The sequence below is a fragment of the Anser brachyrhynchus genome (assembly GCF_964034855.1).
Source record: "Anser brachyrhynchus genome assembly, chromosome: Z".
Classification (NCBI taxonomy): Eukaryota; Metazoa; Chordata; class Aves; order Anseriformes; family Anatidae; genus Anser; species Anser brachyrhynchus.
Window position 1 is genome coordinate 32,484,206 of NC_137697.1, and position 17,375 is coordinate 32,501,580.

Below are 17,375 nucleotides of genomic sequence, written 5' to 3' on the forward strand. Positions count from 1 at the left end.
TAACAATCCGTGTCAGCTGTAACATGGGGAAAACAATGCTACAGGAGTTGTTAATGTTAAAAGAGATTCTGCTAGGTGTTTTTTGAGAAGCAGCACTGTCCCAAACGTTGCAGGCTGGGGTAAAATTTGTAAGTGCTTTTCAGGGCTGTTTCTGATAGGCCATAGAGACTCCTGTCAACTATCATGAGCCTGGCCCTCCTTATTTTTGTGGCAGAAGCCTCATAAAAATAGGAGACACTTCTTTGCAGTTGCCTTTCCAGTTGTTGGGATTACTGTGTGGCAGTTATGCCATTCATGGGAGAGGAAAGGGTTGCACGAAAAACTGATAGTCCTGCCTATAAAAGTGGCTTGGCATGCTGACAAGAGTGGGCAGTAACCATTTTTCCAAAAAGATGAGGAAGCAGTTGCTCAATTTTTTTTTAATTAATAGCAAGTGCTCACCAAATTAAAGTATGGAAACTGAAGAATGGAAGAAACCTTACCTTCTTGCTTTACTTCTTTATTTTCACAGCATTTGTCTTGACCTAATCTTGATAGCTTTTAGATCTTCAGTGACAAAAAGCAAGGCACTAGCTTAAGAAAAAAGGCTTTTGGGCAGTAGTGGAGGTGTTTTTCTGTTTGTTTTTAATTAACTCTAGGTTTAGGTAGTGCTGAAGTTCCATTTTATAAATCATGAATGGAAGTGTCTGCAGCAAGATTTTGGCTGCCTTTGGCTCTTCAGTTACTATCTACAGCAGCTGTTCTCCTAAATGTGTTCTTCTTTTTGTCTCATTATGTCATCATTCTCAGCATGCATAAATTATTGTGTGACTTTTCTGTGAGGGTTTTCTTGTAATGGGAAAACTGGAAATGGTACATGGAGAAGCGGGATATAAATGAATAAAAGTCATGCTGAGAAGGTGTGCCTGATTCAAGAGCATATTTAGCAGTTCCTAACCATTTTCTGATTAAAGTCTTGAACTGCTAAGTTTGGTTAACTACCAAATGCTAACAAATATATAATAAAAATGCCTGTCTTCCAAAGCCTTCAAAGGATAGTAGCCACTAACTTTTGACTGGGTCCTACTTCCTTATGATTTTCCTTTTTGGATCATTTCTAAATTTACTAAAAGGTTAACCTGTCAACTTCTTGCCTCTTGTCAGAAGGGTGAGATGTCAATGATACTAAGACAACACTGCAGGTGATGATCTTCCATCATCTGTTTATTTGGGGGTGCAAAGTCAGCAGAAGGGCATTAGGTGTTCCAAGTAATGCACAGTGAGAAGAAAAGCTTCTTTTTGTGGAGGTGAATAACTGTGAAATCATATGCGTAGGTTAGTTGGACTGTAAAATAGCATTTCATGTATATGTTGTACTAGTGTGAAATAATAGTGCTCAAGTAACAGCCTGGTTACAAAGAGACATTCTATTAAGTATGTACGGGAGATGAAAAACTTTCTGGTTTTTGTGTCTGTGCAAAATAAAAAAAAATCTTGGGGAGTAAAATAAAGCAATTTGTTAAAAATAAGCTTTATTTTATTCTTTTTGTTCACAGTACTTGAACATTAAATGTTACAGCCTTCATATATTTTATGATTTCTAATTCTTCTGTGTGATTTCTTAAAAAAAAAAAAAAAAGGCCCTTCAGCTTAGTATTAAGCCTGTAAGCAATTCCATGCCTGCTCAACAGTGTCTTTCAGAATGGGCAGGTGTGCTTTGTTGAACGGTGATGTTACTGTGATGCTTGAAGTTCTCTTTGTAGTTAATGGTGATAGCACTAGATTTCTAGCTTGTCAGGTCTCTAAATACTACGTTGTTTCTCATATGCCCTCCAAAAATGCCATTGAGAGTTGGATGCGCTGGATTCCTGCATTTTGCACAATGTTTTGCAATTTTGTTGCCATCTAAGATTTGCAGTAGTGCGCAGGGTGTCATCTTTATTTTTGATTCACCAGTTTCCCATTTACAAAATTCAGATCAGAAACTATGCAAATATTTGTTCGACCGAGGATGTGACTTTCTTCCTCTTCCTACAGTGAGATTGCTTTTCCGTGTGCTACCTTTAGCTGTAAATGGCTAGAGCCCAGCAACTGGGATGGGGAGGGCCAGTAGCAGAGTACAGACCCTGAGCTTCAGGAGAGCAGGTTTTGGTGTATTCAAGGTCATGTGGGTAGGATCCTGTGGGAGGTAGCACTGCAGGGTAAAGGAGCTCAGGACAGCTGGCAAAGCTATAAGCATAGTGTCCTTCAGGAGCAAGAAGGGATGATGCTGATGTTCAGGAGACCAACCAGATGTACTGGGAGGCTGAAGAGGGAGCTCCAGTGTGAAAGGAGCAGTATGCAGGAGGGAGCAGCAGGCACAGGCTACGAAGGCGCAGTTTAGAAATATTGCTTGGTCATACAGAGATGCTGTCAGAGAAACCAAGGCTGAGCTGGAGCTGAAAGTTGCACAGGACATCAGCAGCAGCAAGAGGAGCCCCCAGGGTCACACTCATAGTAAATGTCTGACCAAGGGAAAGTAGGACCTTTCTACAATGCTAGAAGAGCTGGTTGAGGCCCTTGTGAAGTTGCTCTTCTAAACCTTTAAAAGGGGCGTGGAAGTTAGGGGAGCTCTGCAACCTGGAGAACTGTAGCCATGTCATCCTCACTTCAGTCTGTGGGAAAGTCACTCAGCGTGTTCCTGGAACACGTTTTTGGGGATGTGAAGGAGGAGAAGGATCCAGGGAACCATAGTCTAGTCAGCATCACTTCGGTCCCTGGGAACATTAGGCAGTATGCCCTTGTAGAAACCATTTTTAAATGCAGGAAGGAGATGGTGACTGCATGCAGTCAGCATGGATTTACCAAGGACAGATCATGCTCCCGTGACCAACCTCATTGCTTTCTCTAATGAAGTTACTGGTGCTGTGAACAAGCAGGATCTTGTACGCTGTACCAAGACCTTTGAAAACATCTTCTGTTGTCTCCCTATCACCAGTTCGTGAGGTATGTCCTGGGTAAGTGGGTAGCACGTTTGGTGGAAAACTGGCTAGGCAGCCGGGCCCAAGGGGTGCAGAGTGCACCAGGCTGTCCTGCGATGCTGCCCTGCGGGGATCAGCTGGGGGGCCCGGTACTGCTGACTGTCTTCATGAATGGTCTGGGCGATGGGGTGGAGTGCACTCCATGGCTTTGTGGCTGATATCAGATTGCAGGGAGTATCCAAAGGACTGGTAAGCAGGCTGTTTTTCGGAAGGACCTGGACAGTTTGGAGAAATGGGCTGACAGGAACATTTGGCAATTCAGCATGGTGCAGTACAGGGTCTTGCATCTGGAATGGAGCAATCCCATACACTGATACAGGCAGTGGCTGACTAGGAAGCAGGTCTACAGAAAAGGCCCTGGGGCACTCGGTCTTAGCAGATGCCGAGTTGTACACGAGTCAGCAGTGCAGGGTAGCGGCAAGGAAGGCTGGCTTCATCTCGGAGCATGTTAGTAAGAATCTGACGTCTGTGACCGTGATTGTTCCTCTCTGTCAGGTACTTGTGAGACAGCATCGTGAGTGCTATATCCAGATTTAGGTGCCCCAGCACAAGAAGGACACTGGGCTACATCCAGTAGAGGCCATCAGGATGGTCAGGGAGCTGGAGCACAAGGCATACAAGGGGAGGCTAAAACAGCTGAGCCCTTTCAGCATAACTTCAGATGTTTTTTCTTTAGATGCTTAAACGCCAGGCATTTTATATTCATTGAGATGACAAATATTATTTTTCATTTTTATTGCTGTGAATGGAATTTGTTGCGGCACATCATGCGTTTGCATGTTTCCAGATTGTTTGATACAGTCTTTTGGAAAATTGGTGGCAATAATCTGAATGCATTGCACCAATAGCATGTCTTGAAATCGGAATAGAGTGCATGCATATTTTGTCTTGGTTCTTATTGCAAAACTTTAAAATTAGCTTTTTAGCAAGTGCTAGGTTTTTGTATTTTTTTTTTAAGAAAGCCATTCAAAGTTACTGAAGGTGTGTTTACAACGAACTTAAAATATTTTAATGTTTGCAATTTTTCATCAATGTCAGTGGTGTGCAACCAGGTAAACTGAGTTCTGATTTCTCTCCGATTTAGGTTCCTGTGTGCTTGCAGGTGTCCGCATACTCCAACTTCTAGAGAACTCTGGAAAGTTTTTTTGTCAAGTCTTCCAGCTCCTAACTACAGTTACTATTTAAAGTCTTACAGGTGGGTTTTTTTTGTTTGTTTACTCCTGTTTTTGCATGAAATACTTGAAAAATATATGGAAGTTTTTGCATTTTAAATCATATTTTAGAAACGGAACACTCCTGAGCTGTCCCATTATTAAGTCAATGAAGTTTATGCCCTTGAGGGCATTCTTAAGTATATGCTCTCAGAGTACACATGTGGAACTGTGGAACCATGCGGAACTGTGTGTTTGCTTCATCTTTAAGAAATATTGATCACCCATTTTTCACACGAGAGCACTAAGTATTCAGCATTTCCTGGGTTTAAGCCATAAAGCAAAGTAATGTGGTATGCTTAGGGGGAAGAAAAAGATGCAATACTTACACCTGCTGTTATGTGTAAACAAACACCTGAGCAAATTTTCTGGCAAATAGCAAACATAGTCCCAAACACTTTTTTTTTAATCTCTGTTGCAGAGTATGATTTAGTGTCACATGACATAGCCAAAATGTCAGACGACATCAAGAAGAGGTTTGAATTTCCTAACGCAGTTATTCAGTCACAGGTAATTCTTATTTTTTAAAACATTAAATAAATTGCATTGTCTGTAGAAACCTTTGTTTCATGTCCTGCTGCCTGGCTCTCAAAAGGTGGTAAGAATGAGTTTTTATCTGCAAGGCCAGAAAACCATAAAAGTAGGTTATTCTCAAGTGTCCTGGGTGTCTCAGCCTGGAGAAGAGAAGGCTCTGGGGAGACCTTACTCGTGGCCTTTCAGTACCTAAAGGGTGCTTAGAGGAAAGCCGGGGGGGGCATCTTTGTCAGGGAGTGGAGTGATAGGACAAGGGGGAATGGTCTTAAACTAAAAGAGGAGAGATTTAGAGCAGAGGTTGGGAGTAAATTTTTCACTCAGAGGGTGATAAGGCACAGGAAGTGGTTCCCCAGAGCAGCTGTGGATGCCCCATCCCTGGAGGTGTTCAAGACCAGGTTGGACAAGGCCCTGGGCAACCTTATCTAGTGGGTGACATCCCCGCCCATGGCAGGGAGGTTGGAACTAGATGATCTTTAAGGTCCCTTCCAACCCAAACCATTCTGTGATTGTATGACGTATTTTTCTCCTGTGTGATGAGAACTGATGTCGAATTACTGCAGTCTTGTGTCCTCAATAACTGTGCAGTTTCGCTGTCATCAGCAGACCAAAATGCCGTTATTTTCAGCTCTGTCTGTTGGCTTCTGATCATATCCACCTGTAACTTTCTAATTTAAATCAAGTGTTTACCATAGTATTTTTGGTGGACAGCAAGGAAGAAAGTAATAAATTTTGTTATTAGGTCTATTGCTTAATAGACCTATTACGTCTATTTTTCAATAGATCTTTACAGTTTCAGTAATTTCTCATTTCAGTATTTTAAATCTTTCCCTTTAGCTATAGAATCAGAGCTAGCTTCCCACATTTTCTGCTTCTTCCTATTTTGAATTCAGGATTAAATTTGCAGCCAATTATTTGATGGATTTAGTTGATGTGAATTCAATCTGGGCAACATGGTTCCTCTGCCTTTTCAGTTTAGCTGAGATTGCATTGATTTACAGTGACTGAGTTTGAAAGAGAGACAAAGAAGTCCGCTTGCAAACAGATAAGCTTTCAGGGACATTAGCTTCTTCACTCAATTGCCAGAGTTCATCTTTAGTCTAGCAAAGTGTCTTGTACTGCAGATGAGTTCATGTTGTCTAGCCTTGGTGAGTAGGACTTGGTATCTTTTAACCAGTTTTCAGAACTTCCTTTGGTATAAGTATTGCTGATATTTCTTGGTTTTTCACTACTGCTGTCTCTTGGTTTATCACTACAGCTGTTCGTCATTAAGGAGTTTGTGCTGTGCTTTGGTCATTTCTCTAGCTTCCACTTCTATTCTTTGACTGCTCAAAAGCACACCATAATCTTCCAGCTGTCATCAGGCATCTGCTCTGCAAAGCATGTAGCCTGCACAGACAAAAGATCAGCAAAGTGATGGACTTGAGCAGTTTTCTGGGACAAAAACTTTTACTGATAAATCAAGTTCTTGGAATGTACTGGGCTAATCTTTGTTTTGACTTTTCTGTATATATACTGTACTCCACATGTACTATATATGTATATATATGTACTCCAAAAGGCTCTTTCTGTTAATAACCTTTTTTTCCCCAGTTTAATAAAAATGGTTTTAAGGATGCAGGTGTGAATTCATTTTCTGAAGTTCCTTATGAGCAGGAAAATGAAAAATAATAGAAGGTTTGCTTGTTAAGTTTTCTAAGAAAAGACCTAATCTACCTGGGGAGCATGTTGTTGCTTTTGCAATGGGATAGCTGCAGCGAAACAAAGATCTGACTTTGTTCCACTTACTCACTTTGTTTTCACAACACTAAGATTCTTGGATAATAAAGCATTCTCTCAGTAAAGATTTTTTATTTTTTTGCCAAATATATCAGAGTACATATCAAAACCTTTGAAAGGCATAGTCCCTGTAGTCTAGGAAGGCTTATAGTGACATTGTTCCTGGAAATGTGATCTGCTCTCTTGGAGTTTGTCATGTCAGGCTAGCAGCTAGCATCTAAAGGAGGTGTAAGTAAATCCTGAAAGGAGAAAAAACCTGGAATCATTTAAAATCTCTGTTTGTCTTTCTATACGCTAGTGAAACAGAAATGTTACTGGTGTTTTTGTTTTGTTTTGTTTTTTCATCTTGGCTTCCTAGTTCACTTTTTTTCCAAAAGTAAATATCAGTGCTTGCTGCAGGAGAGCAGATGCAGCTGTTATTCTGGGTACATTGATAATCTGCAACATTTTTATTTGCTTACTATGAAAAGATGTCTTTTTGCCTGTCTCAGAAAAGCTTGTCTGAGTAGCTGTATCAATGATTATGAAGCAAGACAGAATAAAGCATTAGAGAGAAAAAAGTCTAGATCCAAACACCCTGAAGCATTTGAAATTTATTTAAGGTTTAAGTCTATATTTACATTTTAAAGGCAGTTTGAGGAAATCTGATATTTCTTCTATTGAAATAGAATGAGAAATTTTATTTTCTTACTGCTCAAATGAACAAACACTGTTTTTAGGATTGAAGCCCTGGTCTCGAGAACATTTTCCTGGAGAACCTTGAAAATTTAAAGGAGTATTGTTCATGATTTCTTCACCACAGAATAGCTTTATGAGGAATACAGTTAAATCCAAATGTCTTGTTTAAAGTAAACGAAACGTTTCTGGCAGTAGGTGTGCTGGTGGGTATGTAAAGGGCTTAAGCTATGAGGCTATGTTCGTCAGTGTTTTGCTAAACCTGCGCTGCAGAACTTTGCAGAAGTTTCTTACATGTGTTCTCTTGTTTCCTCTCGTGCTTCCAATGCCTTGTATAGTAAAGGATATACAAACGGTCAGTGCTGCAAAGTACACTGAGATCTGGGCAGTGGTGGAGCTGTAAATGTCTGTTACAGTTGATACATTAAAATACCTGCAATTCCTGAGGATATACCTAATACTAATCTTGTAAGATGTAAAAAGTATGGCAGTATTAGGGGGGTTATTTGACTCTAAGATGTATTTCATCTTCCATGCTAGTATAAGTACGGTGTTTCAAATCATGATCATAGGCAACAGAAGTATAAATTCTTCCTACCAGTGGGGTGAAAAATAATGTTCCATCTGTGTGTGTTTTTTACTTCTCTCTTTTAGGCTGTGGGTCATCTGATTGCTGCAGTACTGAAAGAAAATGTTTCTTCAGGGAAGATCAAGCAGGCATCTCACCAGGTATGTGCCATTCTTCAACTTATTTATTTTCAAACAATAGATGCTTACATTTTTCTGTGGATTTCTATTCTGTAATTTCAAGAAACCCTAATTAAGTTAAGTAAAGTATGTTGGCAATACGTGTCTGGGCATACAGGTGGTGGCTAAGTCTTCTGGATTAGAAGGCAGAAGCCTAAATTTTGTCGAATAGCAACATCTAGGTATGCTCAATTGAAGGAAGTTTTGTTTAAGTTTATTTACATTACCAGAAGTGAAGTGTCATGTGGGGTGATAATGCCATTTGAGTAAAAAAAAAAAAAAAAAAAAAAAAATTACGTCAGAATAGGTATTTCATAAAGAATATCCTTTCACATGGCTGTACTGGTGTTTTCTTTCATATTAGCTACGTAAAGCTCACATTTCTTTGAGAGAACATGGTGAGTCTGTCTTCTTAAGTGAGAGATGTGAAATGCTGGTGTCACAGCAGTGTAGGAGAGGTCTTAGGTAAGGTTTCCTCCATTTGTCCTCTCCAGAAGCTGATTTGTACAGAAATGAGCAGGAAAAAAGCCTGTGGATTTTTCCTTCTGGTCTGAACTATTAACAACACCCTCTAGGCCCAAACAAGCAAACCCAAAATCAAACCTGAAAGGAGCTGAGTTTTGATGTGAAGGAGTGTTTGAGGTGCATAGTTTCTCCAACAGTAGCTCCTACAAATTCCTGAGCATTGTCATGTTCCTAAGTGACATTATGTCTTGAGCTAAAAGCTGACTCTTCCCTTCTGCTGCCCCATGAAGTTATTGAACTGAAACATAGCAACACCTTCTAAAACCGTAAGAAATAGAAGATGGTTCCCTTTAATATTATAAGCTCATTTTTTTAGAAGTATTTTGCAGTATTCAGTTGATTAAAAACGTTTGTTTTCCTTGTTTCTCCATTCAGAAACCACAAAGTCAGTAAACCAACTCATAAATGCAAATTTATCATCAAAACAGACAGTGGGTTTAGTGAATAATGCCAAATCTTTGTCTTTACTAGCAAATGGAGAGAACTGAAGGCTTCACTTGGTGAATAAAGGCGACTTACCTCTATAGCTGTTTGCATGCCTGCCTCTAGCCGTTTGCACTACACCCTGCTATAGACACTGCTTGATGTAGCAGTTCCTGAGATGTCTCTAATTACAAGTTAGTTTTTCAAGGAAAGTAAAATTGATGCTAGCTTACGGGCACAGCTGAAAAATTCTTCCACCTTATTCTTTTTTGAGAGAGTCCTGTCCATACTGAGAATATAGGTAATTTTGGACAGGAAACATGGGAATCGTCCTGAGGAAGCCCTTTTTAGGTGAAGAATCTGTATCCCAGCTTCTCTTTGTGATCTCTAAGACTTCAGGGGAAGCTGTTGAGCAGGTTTTTACTTAAAAGTGTGTTTGAAATGAAAAGAGAAATCAATGTCAGCCTTTTTATTGTTCATCTCATACTTCTGATTTCAGACTCCTGCTCTGAACTTGCTCTGGGAGAAGTGCTGCAGTGAGAATGTTGCTTTGAGAACAGCCTGCTCCGAGGGGTTGGTGGCACTTGTTGCAGAGAACCATGCCGAGCTCGACTATGTTCTTCATGGGGCTCTCAACCTAATTCCCTCAGCAAGGTAGCATTTGTTTACTTGATTTTGTGCTTTTTGTCAACTTGTTGTCAGTCTTTGCTTTTTCCTTGAAAATCCAGTGGAAGAGGAGTGGCTCTGTGAATGACTGTATTTTCAAACAGGCACTGAGGGCTGACCGTGTCCTGCCCTTCTGTATTGCTTTCATCTTAGCAGTGACTGTGTGGGTTTGACTCTGAAGGAAGAATTTATAGTCTATCCTCTGCATGTGAGTGGAAACTGGTAGAAGTTTAGGCTAACGCTTCGAACTTGAAACTGGAGAACCTTAGAAGTCATGGCATTGCCTGGTTTGTTGTGTGTACCATGGGGAGAAAAATGACAGTAACTTGCATAATGATAAGAGGTGGGGGAATACCTTCCTAATCAGCGTGTCCAAATAACTGATTATTCATATGGAACTGCCATTAGGTTCTGGGTAGGAATTACAGATGATGGGTTTTGTTTCCATGTCCGCTAAAGAAGAAATCACTTTACCTAACTTCACAGCTATTTCCTCTTACAAAACTCTGCAAATATAATGCCTACATCTCACACTGTAGTTCTGAGATAGCTGGCCTGTCCAACATACTGGGAGAATGCAGCTGTAGTGGGGGAAAAAGGAACTGTGCGTTAAACTTAGAAATGGAAAGTCAAAAATATCAGGGAAAGTGTTTCCACTCAACTCTCCCAACCTTATAAAGTTGACTTTGGACTATCTTTGTGTCTCTTCTGACTTTTGGAAGATAACTGGATTTCTGCACTAAGCCTTCTCGTCCTCTTTCTAGAGAATGCTAGTGTCATTTTTAGCTGAACCTTCTAACTGGTGCTACACCTGTGGTGCATTATGCTGGTGAGCTCAGCACAGAGGTTGCAGAAACCATGCTATTCAAGTTTTCCACTCCTTCTTGCCTCAAAGAATCAGTTCTAGGCTGAGGTTTCTCTTGATCAGTCTGAGCCAAAGGTGAGTTTAGGTGTGAGTAAGCTGCAGTGATATCCTGAAGAAATCACGTGTTTAGGGGAAAAAAAAAAAAGACTCTTTCTGTCCTTGTGACTTAGTTGTTGTTGTTTGAGGTTGGATTACTCCTAGGATCTTGCTGTGGTGAAGCTGACTGTGCTCAGTTTACAGTAGTTGGTTATGGATTCCTAGGAAAGGTTTTGTAAGTACATTTTTATAATATGAATAATTTCTGTAATCCACTGTCCTCCAAAGGACCTTCAATTTGGGGTCAAGGGAGCAATCTGCATTGTTAACGAAGAAGCAAAAGCACCTGTGCTGTAGACTGTGAGAATCTGAGCACTGTGACATAATGAAACTTTCCCTTCAATTTAGCTGTGGCTTGTGAACAAAAAAATATTGAAATCCTGATCCATGAAGAGTTGTTGCAGTGTCAGCAGTACATGGGGAAGTTAAATGTTAATACCATTTTTACATAAGGAAAAAAATGAGTGTAAATCAGGATATTTTAGACTGAGCTAGCCTTAGAAATAAAAGTAGAGTTCAAATGTTAAAAGAGCTCTGCCCCATTTCCACGCCATTCTTAGTTTGTTAAAAAAGCTCTGCCCCATTTCCATACCATTCTTAGTTTTTTTTTTCCATGTGATAAACCAACTTAAATGGTTAGTTGCTATGGTAAGTGCTGGTGGATTACCTAGGAACCCTTTGTATGCATACTTTTGGCATTTCTTTCCTCAAGCTGCCACAGTTCAAACCACTTCCACCATGGACTGCAAAGTAGGGTTTATCCCAAACATAGAAGTCTTCGCATTTAAAATGTCTGCAGCCTCAGTAGCTTATTAAATTGATGGTTTGTGCTTGGTTCATTTCAGTACTGATGCTTTTTATTCTCTTGACTATTTTAGAGTCTTAGTCTGCTGTTCCATCTTCTTATTCCCAGCCAGATTTTCATCCAGGTTTGCTCTGGGGCTTTGTACTGCTGTGTGCACAGTGTCTTTAAAAGAACATATATATGAGATTAGCAGCCAGCAGAAAGGCACATGCAACTGCCGAGCACCTGTCAGTGCTGAATGGAGTTAAGTAAATGTTTTATTGGCAAAGACTGTTGATGTGTTCTATCTTCCTTTCCTTATGTTATGGAGAATTTAGCAGGGGCTTAGTGTACATGGTGATTTTTATTTTGTCAGGTGTAACAAATTCTGCGTGTTACAAAGACATTTGTGCTGTCAAAGGCACACATCCAGTGCTTGTCTGTGTAAACTTTTTATGTGGTTCACACTATCTGCTCATTATACAAATGAGAAGCTATTCTTTGGTGCAGTTAGACTCAATATTCAGTTTTCTCTGATGCCTTTAAAGTCTAAACCTGATGGAATGTTGTATGTGTGTTTGGGTGTGTGTATATGTATATGCATGCATACTTTTTTGTGTATATACACATACATCAAATACAAAAGTATGTGTACATAAGTACATTTATACGTACACACATGATTTTACTTTGTTTTTCACATTGATCTCCAGCTTCCTGTGTTTTGATTCAGCAAAACGGCTGTCCTCTGCTTGTAGGAATCATCACAGTCCTTTCTCTTGTAGCAGAGGGAAAAACTGTGGCCTGTATTCAATTACAGATCATCATAAATAATCAAATAATTCTACTAGAAACCTGTGAAACAATGGATTATTGTACTCTACAAGAAATTGTCAGAAAGATTTTTGTGTATATGTGTTTTTTGAATGTTTTTGTCACCTGAGCATGTATGCTTGTAGGGAAATTCTTGCAATATGTCATGCCAATGTGCTGTTTGAGTTCAGGAGTGGTGTGCAAAGCCTAAAGCAGGCGTTTGTGTCCCCCCACCCCACCCTCCATCAGGGAATTCAGGCCAGCAGTACTGGAATATCAGAACAGTCAAGCCTGTTTTCTTACTGTTTTTATATTTTCTGTGCTGAATAGTTACTCTGTTGAAGCTGGGGGACATGCCAGCAGATTTACTTTTAAATGGCTCAGAGGTTGTTGTTCTCTTTCTCCCTGTCGCTGTCCAAAAGATCCCTCTACCTCCTCCCCTCCGTGCATTAGGCTGGATGCGTTGGGATCTGGAGACCTGCCCCGCTCCTTTCTTTTGGTTGCTTGGCAACAGATTTCTGCATAACCTCATATTTTCGTGTATGGTTGGATTTCAGTGTTTCAAGAGGCAGGTGTCATGGCAGCCAGTAATTTTAATGATTACTGGCACATTTTGTAACTGATCCATTTTCGGAAGAAAGAAGGAAAACAGGAGCACATTCTGTCTGTTTTGATTGGGGTCAGTGTTTTCCAGCACTATTGGCAAGAGTATAAAAGGCACAGAAGAGTGCATATACTTCTTTGTCTGTATCTGGTATATGAATCTAAACTATTATTGGTGGGATATCCACTGTGGGAATCTCCAGATGTTCCCTATCATAACTTACCAACTTATGGAAGAGTCTGTCTGCAGGTGGTGTTAGATTCAGTTAAGATCTGGCAGTTAGAAATGATGTTTGTCCGTTTTCTTTGATGTGAATTTTAGGTTTTGATTTTATAATCATATGATCCTATGCATTTTCCATTTTTTGAATCTTCAGTACAGTACTTGTAAATATCAAGCCTTGATGGTTGTTTGTGATTACATGTTGTTAACCCATGTTTTTGAGCTGATGATGGTCCAGCCAGTGTGTGCAAACTCCAGTCTTTTAACAGTGCTCATATGAGGTCTCAGTGGCCTTTGATGTAAATTCCTTATACGTGTTCAGATTTTTTTGATATCACTTCAAAGTCTGAATGTACGTAGATCAATCCAAAATTTAGGGAGGTTTTTATGGAGCACACTGCATTCTGTGCCAAACAATGTTACCGTATCTCAGTTTGTTCATCTGCTAAGTGAGAATGATGGTTTCTGTCTGCCCTGTGAGAGGCTTGCATGAATTCTGCATAACTTCTTGTTTCCAGCTGGCCATTCAGGGAGTTCCTGCAGTATTACATTCACTGATGGAGAAGTGGAGTTACAGATAAATCTGTTTTTACCCTGCTAGGGAGGAAAGAGGGGAAATAGTAAATCAAACCAAAAAAAACCCCTCTAGACTTCAATTCTTTTTTCCTTCTGTATTTTGCCATATATGACAGAATCAACTTTTTAGCTTTGTCAGGTGGCGATCTTTTATAATAGTATATTGTGTTAGCTCTTCCTGTTCGTTTTGCTTCCACTAAAGGGAGGAATAAATGTGTTTTAGTGATATGAGTAGTGATCTATCTAATAGATTTTTAGGGGATGATGTTTTAACTGTATAGTGTTTTCTAGATGAACAGTCCAAGAATCAGTCATGACTTTTTTTCCTCTCCGTCTCCATTTTCATCGTATAATAAGTGATTTGTTATAGAATCCAATCTATTTTCTAAAACAGGGCTTAGTTTGGATTTGATGTGGTCTGGTTTGAAAGGTGTGGAACACTTGATTATGAAGAAGAAAACAAAATTTTAAGATCGTCCTCACGAGCTCAGCCAAGCAGTTTCAACCTCTAGAATTGTTAAGGTCCTTACTGCATGTTCAGGAGAGCTTTTATTCCCCCTTGTGTGGACTTTATTACCTTCATTAACATTTTCCTTGGAAAATGGGGGAAATCCTATCAAACTTTCAGAAATACTGCGTTTTCACTGAAAGTGTACTTAACATAGGCGGATGGAGATAAAATTGTTGTACATAACATTCTCTTGAGATTTGAAGTCAGCATAAACTAGATATCTCAAGTGTTTTTTTTATGAGAACATCAGTTTCAGTGTAGGGTATTTGGGTGATTTCTCTTGTGGTCAGAGGCATGGTGGAAATTTCCGTGTACCGTGCTGAATATTTGCCTATGTGCTTGTATTCAGAGAACAGCTGTTATTAGGCTTTAATGTGCTAAAAGTACCAATGTCCATGAAGCTGGGAACAGCACATGTGCTTGTCAGATTGGGTGGAAAGAAACCATCATAGGTGTTAACTGGTGCATTAATTCTTGTCTCTGCTATTTTGTTCATTTTGTGAAAAGGAAAATAAAGATGTGTGGATACACAACTTGTCCAAAATTGTGTAGACAGGTGTGTGGAGGTCCATAAGGAAAATTCAGGGCTTCTTGACTGTCAGTTGTATTCCTCCTCTTACAAAAGAATCAACTAACTTGGATCAATACCTGATGGTAATTTATTTCTTCTTGTCAACAGGAATGTGCATGGTTTAGTAAAAACTATTTGGAAATTACTACAGATTCAAGCTGTACAACTGGGAAGAGACGGAGATGAGGCTGTTCAGAATCTGTATGAAATCAGGTTAGTTTCACATTGGTTTATTTAGGTGCCTAACAACTTCTTGTTTGATTTCCAGAAACAAACCCCACAAATGTTAATACTGGCTTTCAGTCCTTTTATTTGTTATTTATCGTGGTAATTTTGATCCTGCTAACCAATTCTGACCAAATTTGATAGAGTAGTGGGTATATAAGAAAGTTAAGTATTACATATTTTTTGGGTGAGTTGCAGGACGGGTGACTGGGTAGAACTCAACCTAGCTGACAAAAAGGCTTTGTTTTTGAGCTCAGCCTTTATCACCTTCATAAATGCTTAGCTGCGGGGGAAGATGTTATTCAAAGTTCCCACCTGTAGAAAAACTCAATGACATAAAGTGGTCATGTCTTGGAAAAAAGTTATTGATAATTAACAGTCCTCATGATACAAATCATTAATAGAACTGTATTATTAATGGAATAATTTGTCACAGCCATCACTGCACATGCTTAATCTATATTGTAAAAATCCTTAATACACAGAGAACCAGTGTTATTTCAGAAGTAGTCTATTCATTCCTTTGAGTGAGCAGCAACAAATGAGACAGTTTTACCATTAAGGGGGAAGGCTTCCATGAAACAAGTTAAGTTTGTGCGGATATCTGATGGTCATGGTGTAATTGTCTGAGGTGATTCTTTGCTGCTTTTTTTAACCCAGCTCTGGAATTCCTTTAAGGTCTTAGACATATCTGAGTGTCTCGTTAGGAAAAGTATGGAGTATATCTGAGCTTTTTTCTTTTCACAAAATACTGAAACAAAACATGCTTTAGTTAAAAGTTCCATGCGAACTCATCACTTCCAGGGAACTCATGAATAACTTAGAACAGCATATTCTTCATTTCCATGAACAAGCAATGCACCCTTGCGGCAAAGGAGGCTTATAGCAGCCTGGGATGCATGAGGAAGAGGGTTGCCAGCAGGCTGACAGAAGTGATCCTCCCCTCTGCTCAGCCGTGGTGAAGGACATCTGAGTGCTGGGTCTACTGCTCACTTGTCAGCACAAGAAAAGATAGAGACTTACTGGAGACAGTCCAAAAAAGGACCACAAACATGGTGGAGGGACTGGTGCATCTTTCGTATAAGGAGGGGCTGAGAGAACTGGGACTGTTCAGTCTGGACAAGGGAAGGCTCAAGGGGACTTTATCCATGTGTATAAATACCTGATGGAAGGGAACGAAGAAGAGTTACCTAGACAGCCATGTCTATTGACAGGATAAGAGGCAATGGGCACAAATTGGAACACAGGTGTTTCCATATGAACTCAAGAAAATACTTTTTTTTTTTTGACTGTCAAGTGATCAAGCACTGGTGCAGGTTGCTTAGGAGGATGTGGAGTCTCTGTCCTTGGAGATGATCAAAGTTCTGGGAAGCCTTCTCTAACTGACTCTGCTTGAGCAGATGGGTTGGACTAGATAATCTCAGGATGTCCCTTCTAACTTAAACAGTTCTCTGATTCTGTGATATTTGGTTGAAAGTTTTAAGGAGTTTAATAGTAGAGAGATAAGACAACCACCAGAAGCTCAAGAGGGGCAATGGCAACAGGAAGGCTGTATGAGAAAAAGAACAAATAAATACTGGGACTTATGCATACTTCGTAGCTTGATGATTGCCAATGGTCCTTTTATGTTAGGTAGACTGGGGGCCACTTTCCTCTACCTATTTTTCCAGCTTTGTTTCTGCTATCAAAGTGAGGTTACTAAATGCTTTTACAGTTGAAGTGGTTGCCATGTAAAAATAAATGATTTCAAAATGCATTCAGAACTACTAATAAAAAGCAGCTTGTCGTGCAGTAGCAGTCTTCTTGAGGGTACATCTTGGTGATTTCATCCAGCTCTAGAGAAACCATGAGTCAGTGCTGATATGAACAGCTACTTTTGTGTCTTCTTCATCTGGAGAAGATCCAAGCTCTGGTCATGTTTTTCAAATTTGATTTTATTCAGGGAACAGATACAATAACATGTTGTAGCTCTAGTGCTTTAAGAGTATAAAAGGCACTGTTAAGTAGAGGAGAGTCATGTCTTTTCCTCACTATTTCATTTTGCTTAGGTAAAGTGGAAAACACTTTTGGAGAGCTGGATGTATTTGCATTCCTGAACTCCTGCGTGTCTTTGTTTTTCTGGTTACATCAGTTCTTTATACAAAGTTCATACTTCTAAAGAACAATTTTAATTGAAAAAGCAGGTAATGAACGCTAGTGAGATGGAAGTCTTTTGAAAACTTTTTCTTCTGTGGTAAATAAACTTTTTTTATGTCTCATGGTAGAAGAGGCCAAGTTAAAGGGGCTTAATCCAGGCTCCATGTGAAAAAAAGGGTAGGTAGTAGGGTGTGGTTGGAATACAGGAACAGCCTCTCTCCAGTTGGGAAAAAAAGACTATTTATTTTTCCCTTGCAAAATGAAAAATGCTGGTAGCATACAAGCAAAAGGTGAAGTTTTATAATTCAAAATTGTTTACGGTTATTTAAATTAATAGAGAACTGAGAATCAACAGCAGACTTGCATGTCTTAGACTTAGCCAATACCTTTTTTTGTTTTTCCTTTTGCTTCTGCTT

At 39.6% G+C, this 17,375-nt stretch overlaps 1 protein-coding gene across 8 annotated transcripts in view; it reads left to right on the forward strand.

Moving 5' to 3' along the window:
• FOCAD (focadhesin) overlaps positions 1–17,375 on the forward strand; it is a 117,061-nt gene that overhangs the window by 1,690 nt on the left and 97,996 nt on the right. For 6 of the 8 annotated variants that reach the window (XM_080573262.1, XM_080573269.1, XM_080573264.1 and 3 more), the window contains 5 exons: positions 4,084–4,194; positions 4,632–4,720; positions 7,850–7,924; positions 9,390–9,544; positions 14,707–14,811. In XM_080573262.1, coding sequence (XP_080429388.1) covers positions 4,664–4,720; positions 7,850–7,924; positions 9,390–9,544; positions 14,707–14,811 — 392 coding nt within the window. In that variant the 5' untranslated portion in view covers positions 4,084–4,194; positions 4,632–4,663. Of the gene's footprint in view, positions 1–24; positions 2,965–4,083; positions 4,195–4,631; positions 4,721–7,849; positions 7,925–9,389; positions 9,545–14,706; positions 14,812–17,375 lie in introns of those variants that run through there. The other 2 variants (XM_080573266.1, XM_080573268.1) reach the window with 2 other exon arrangements.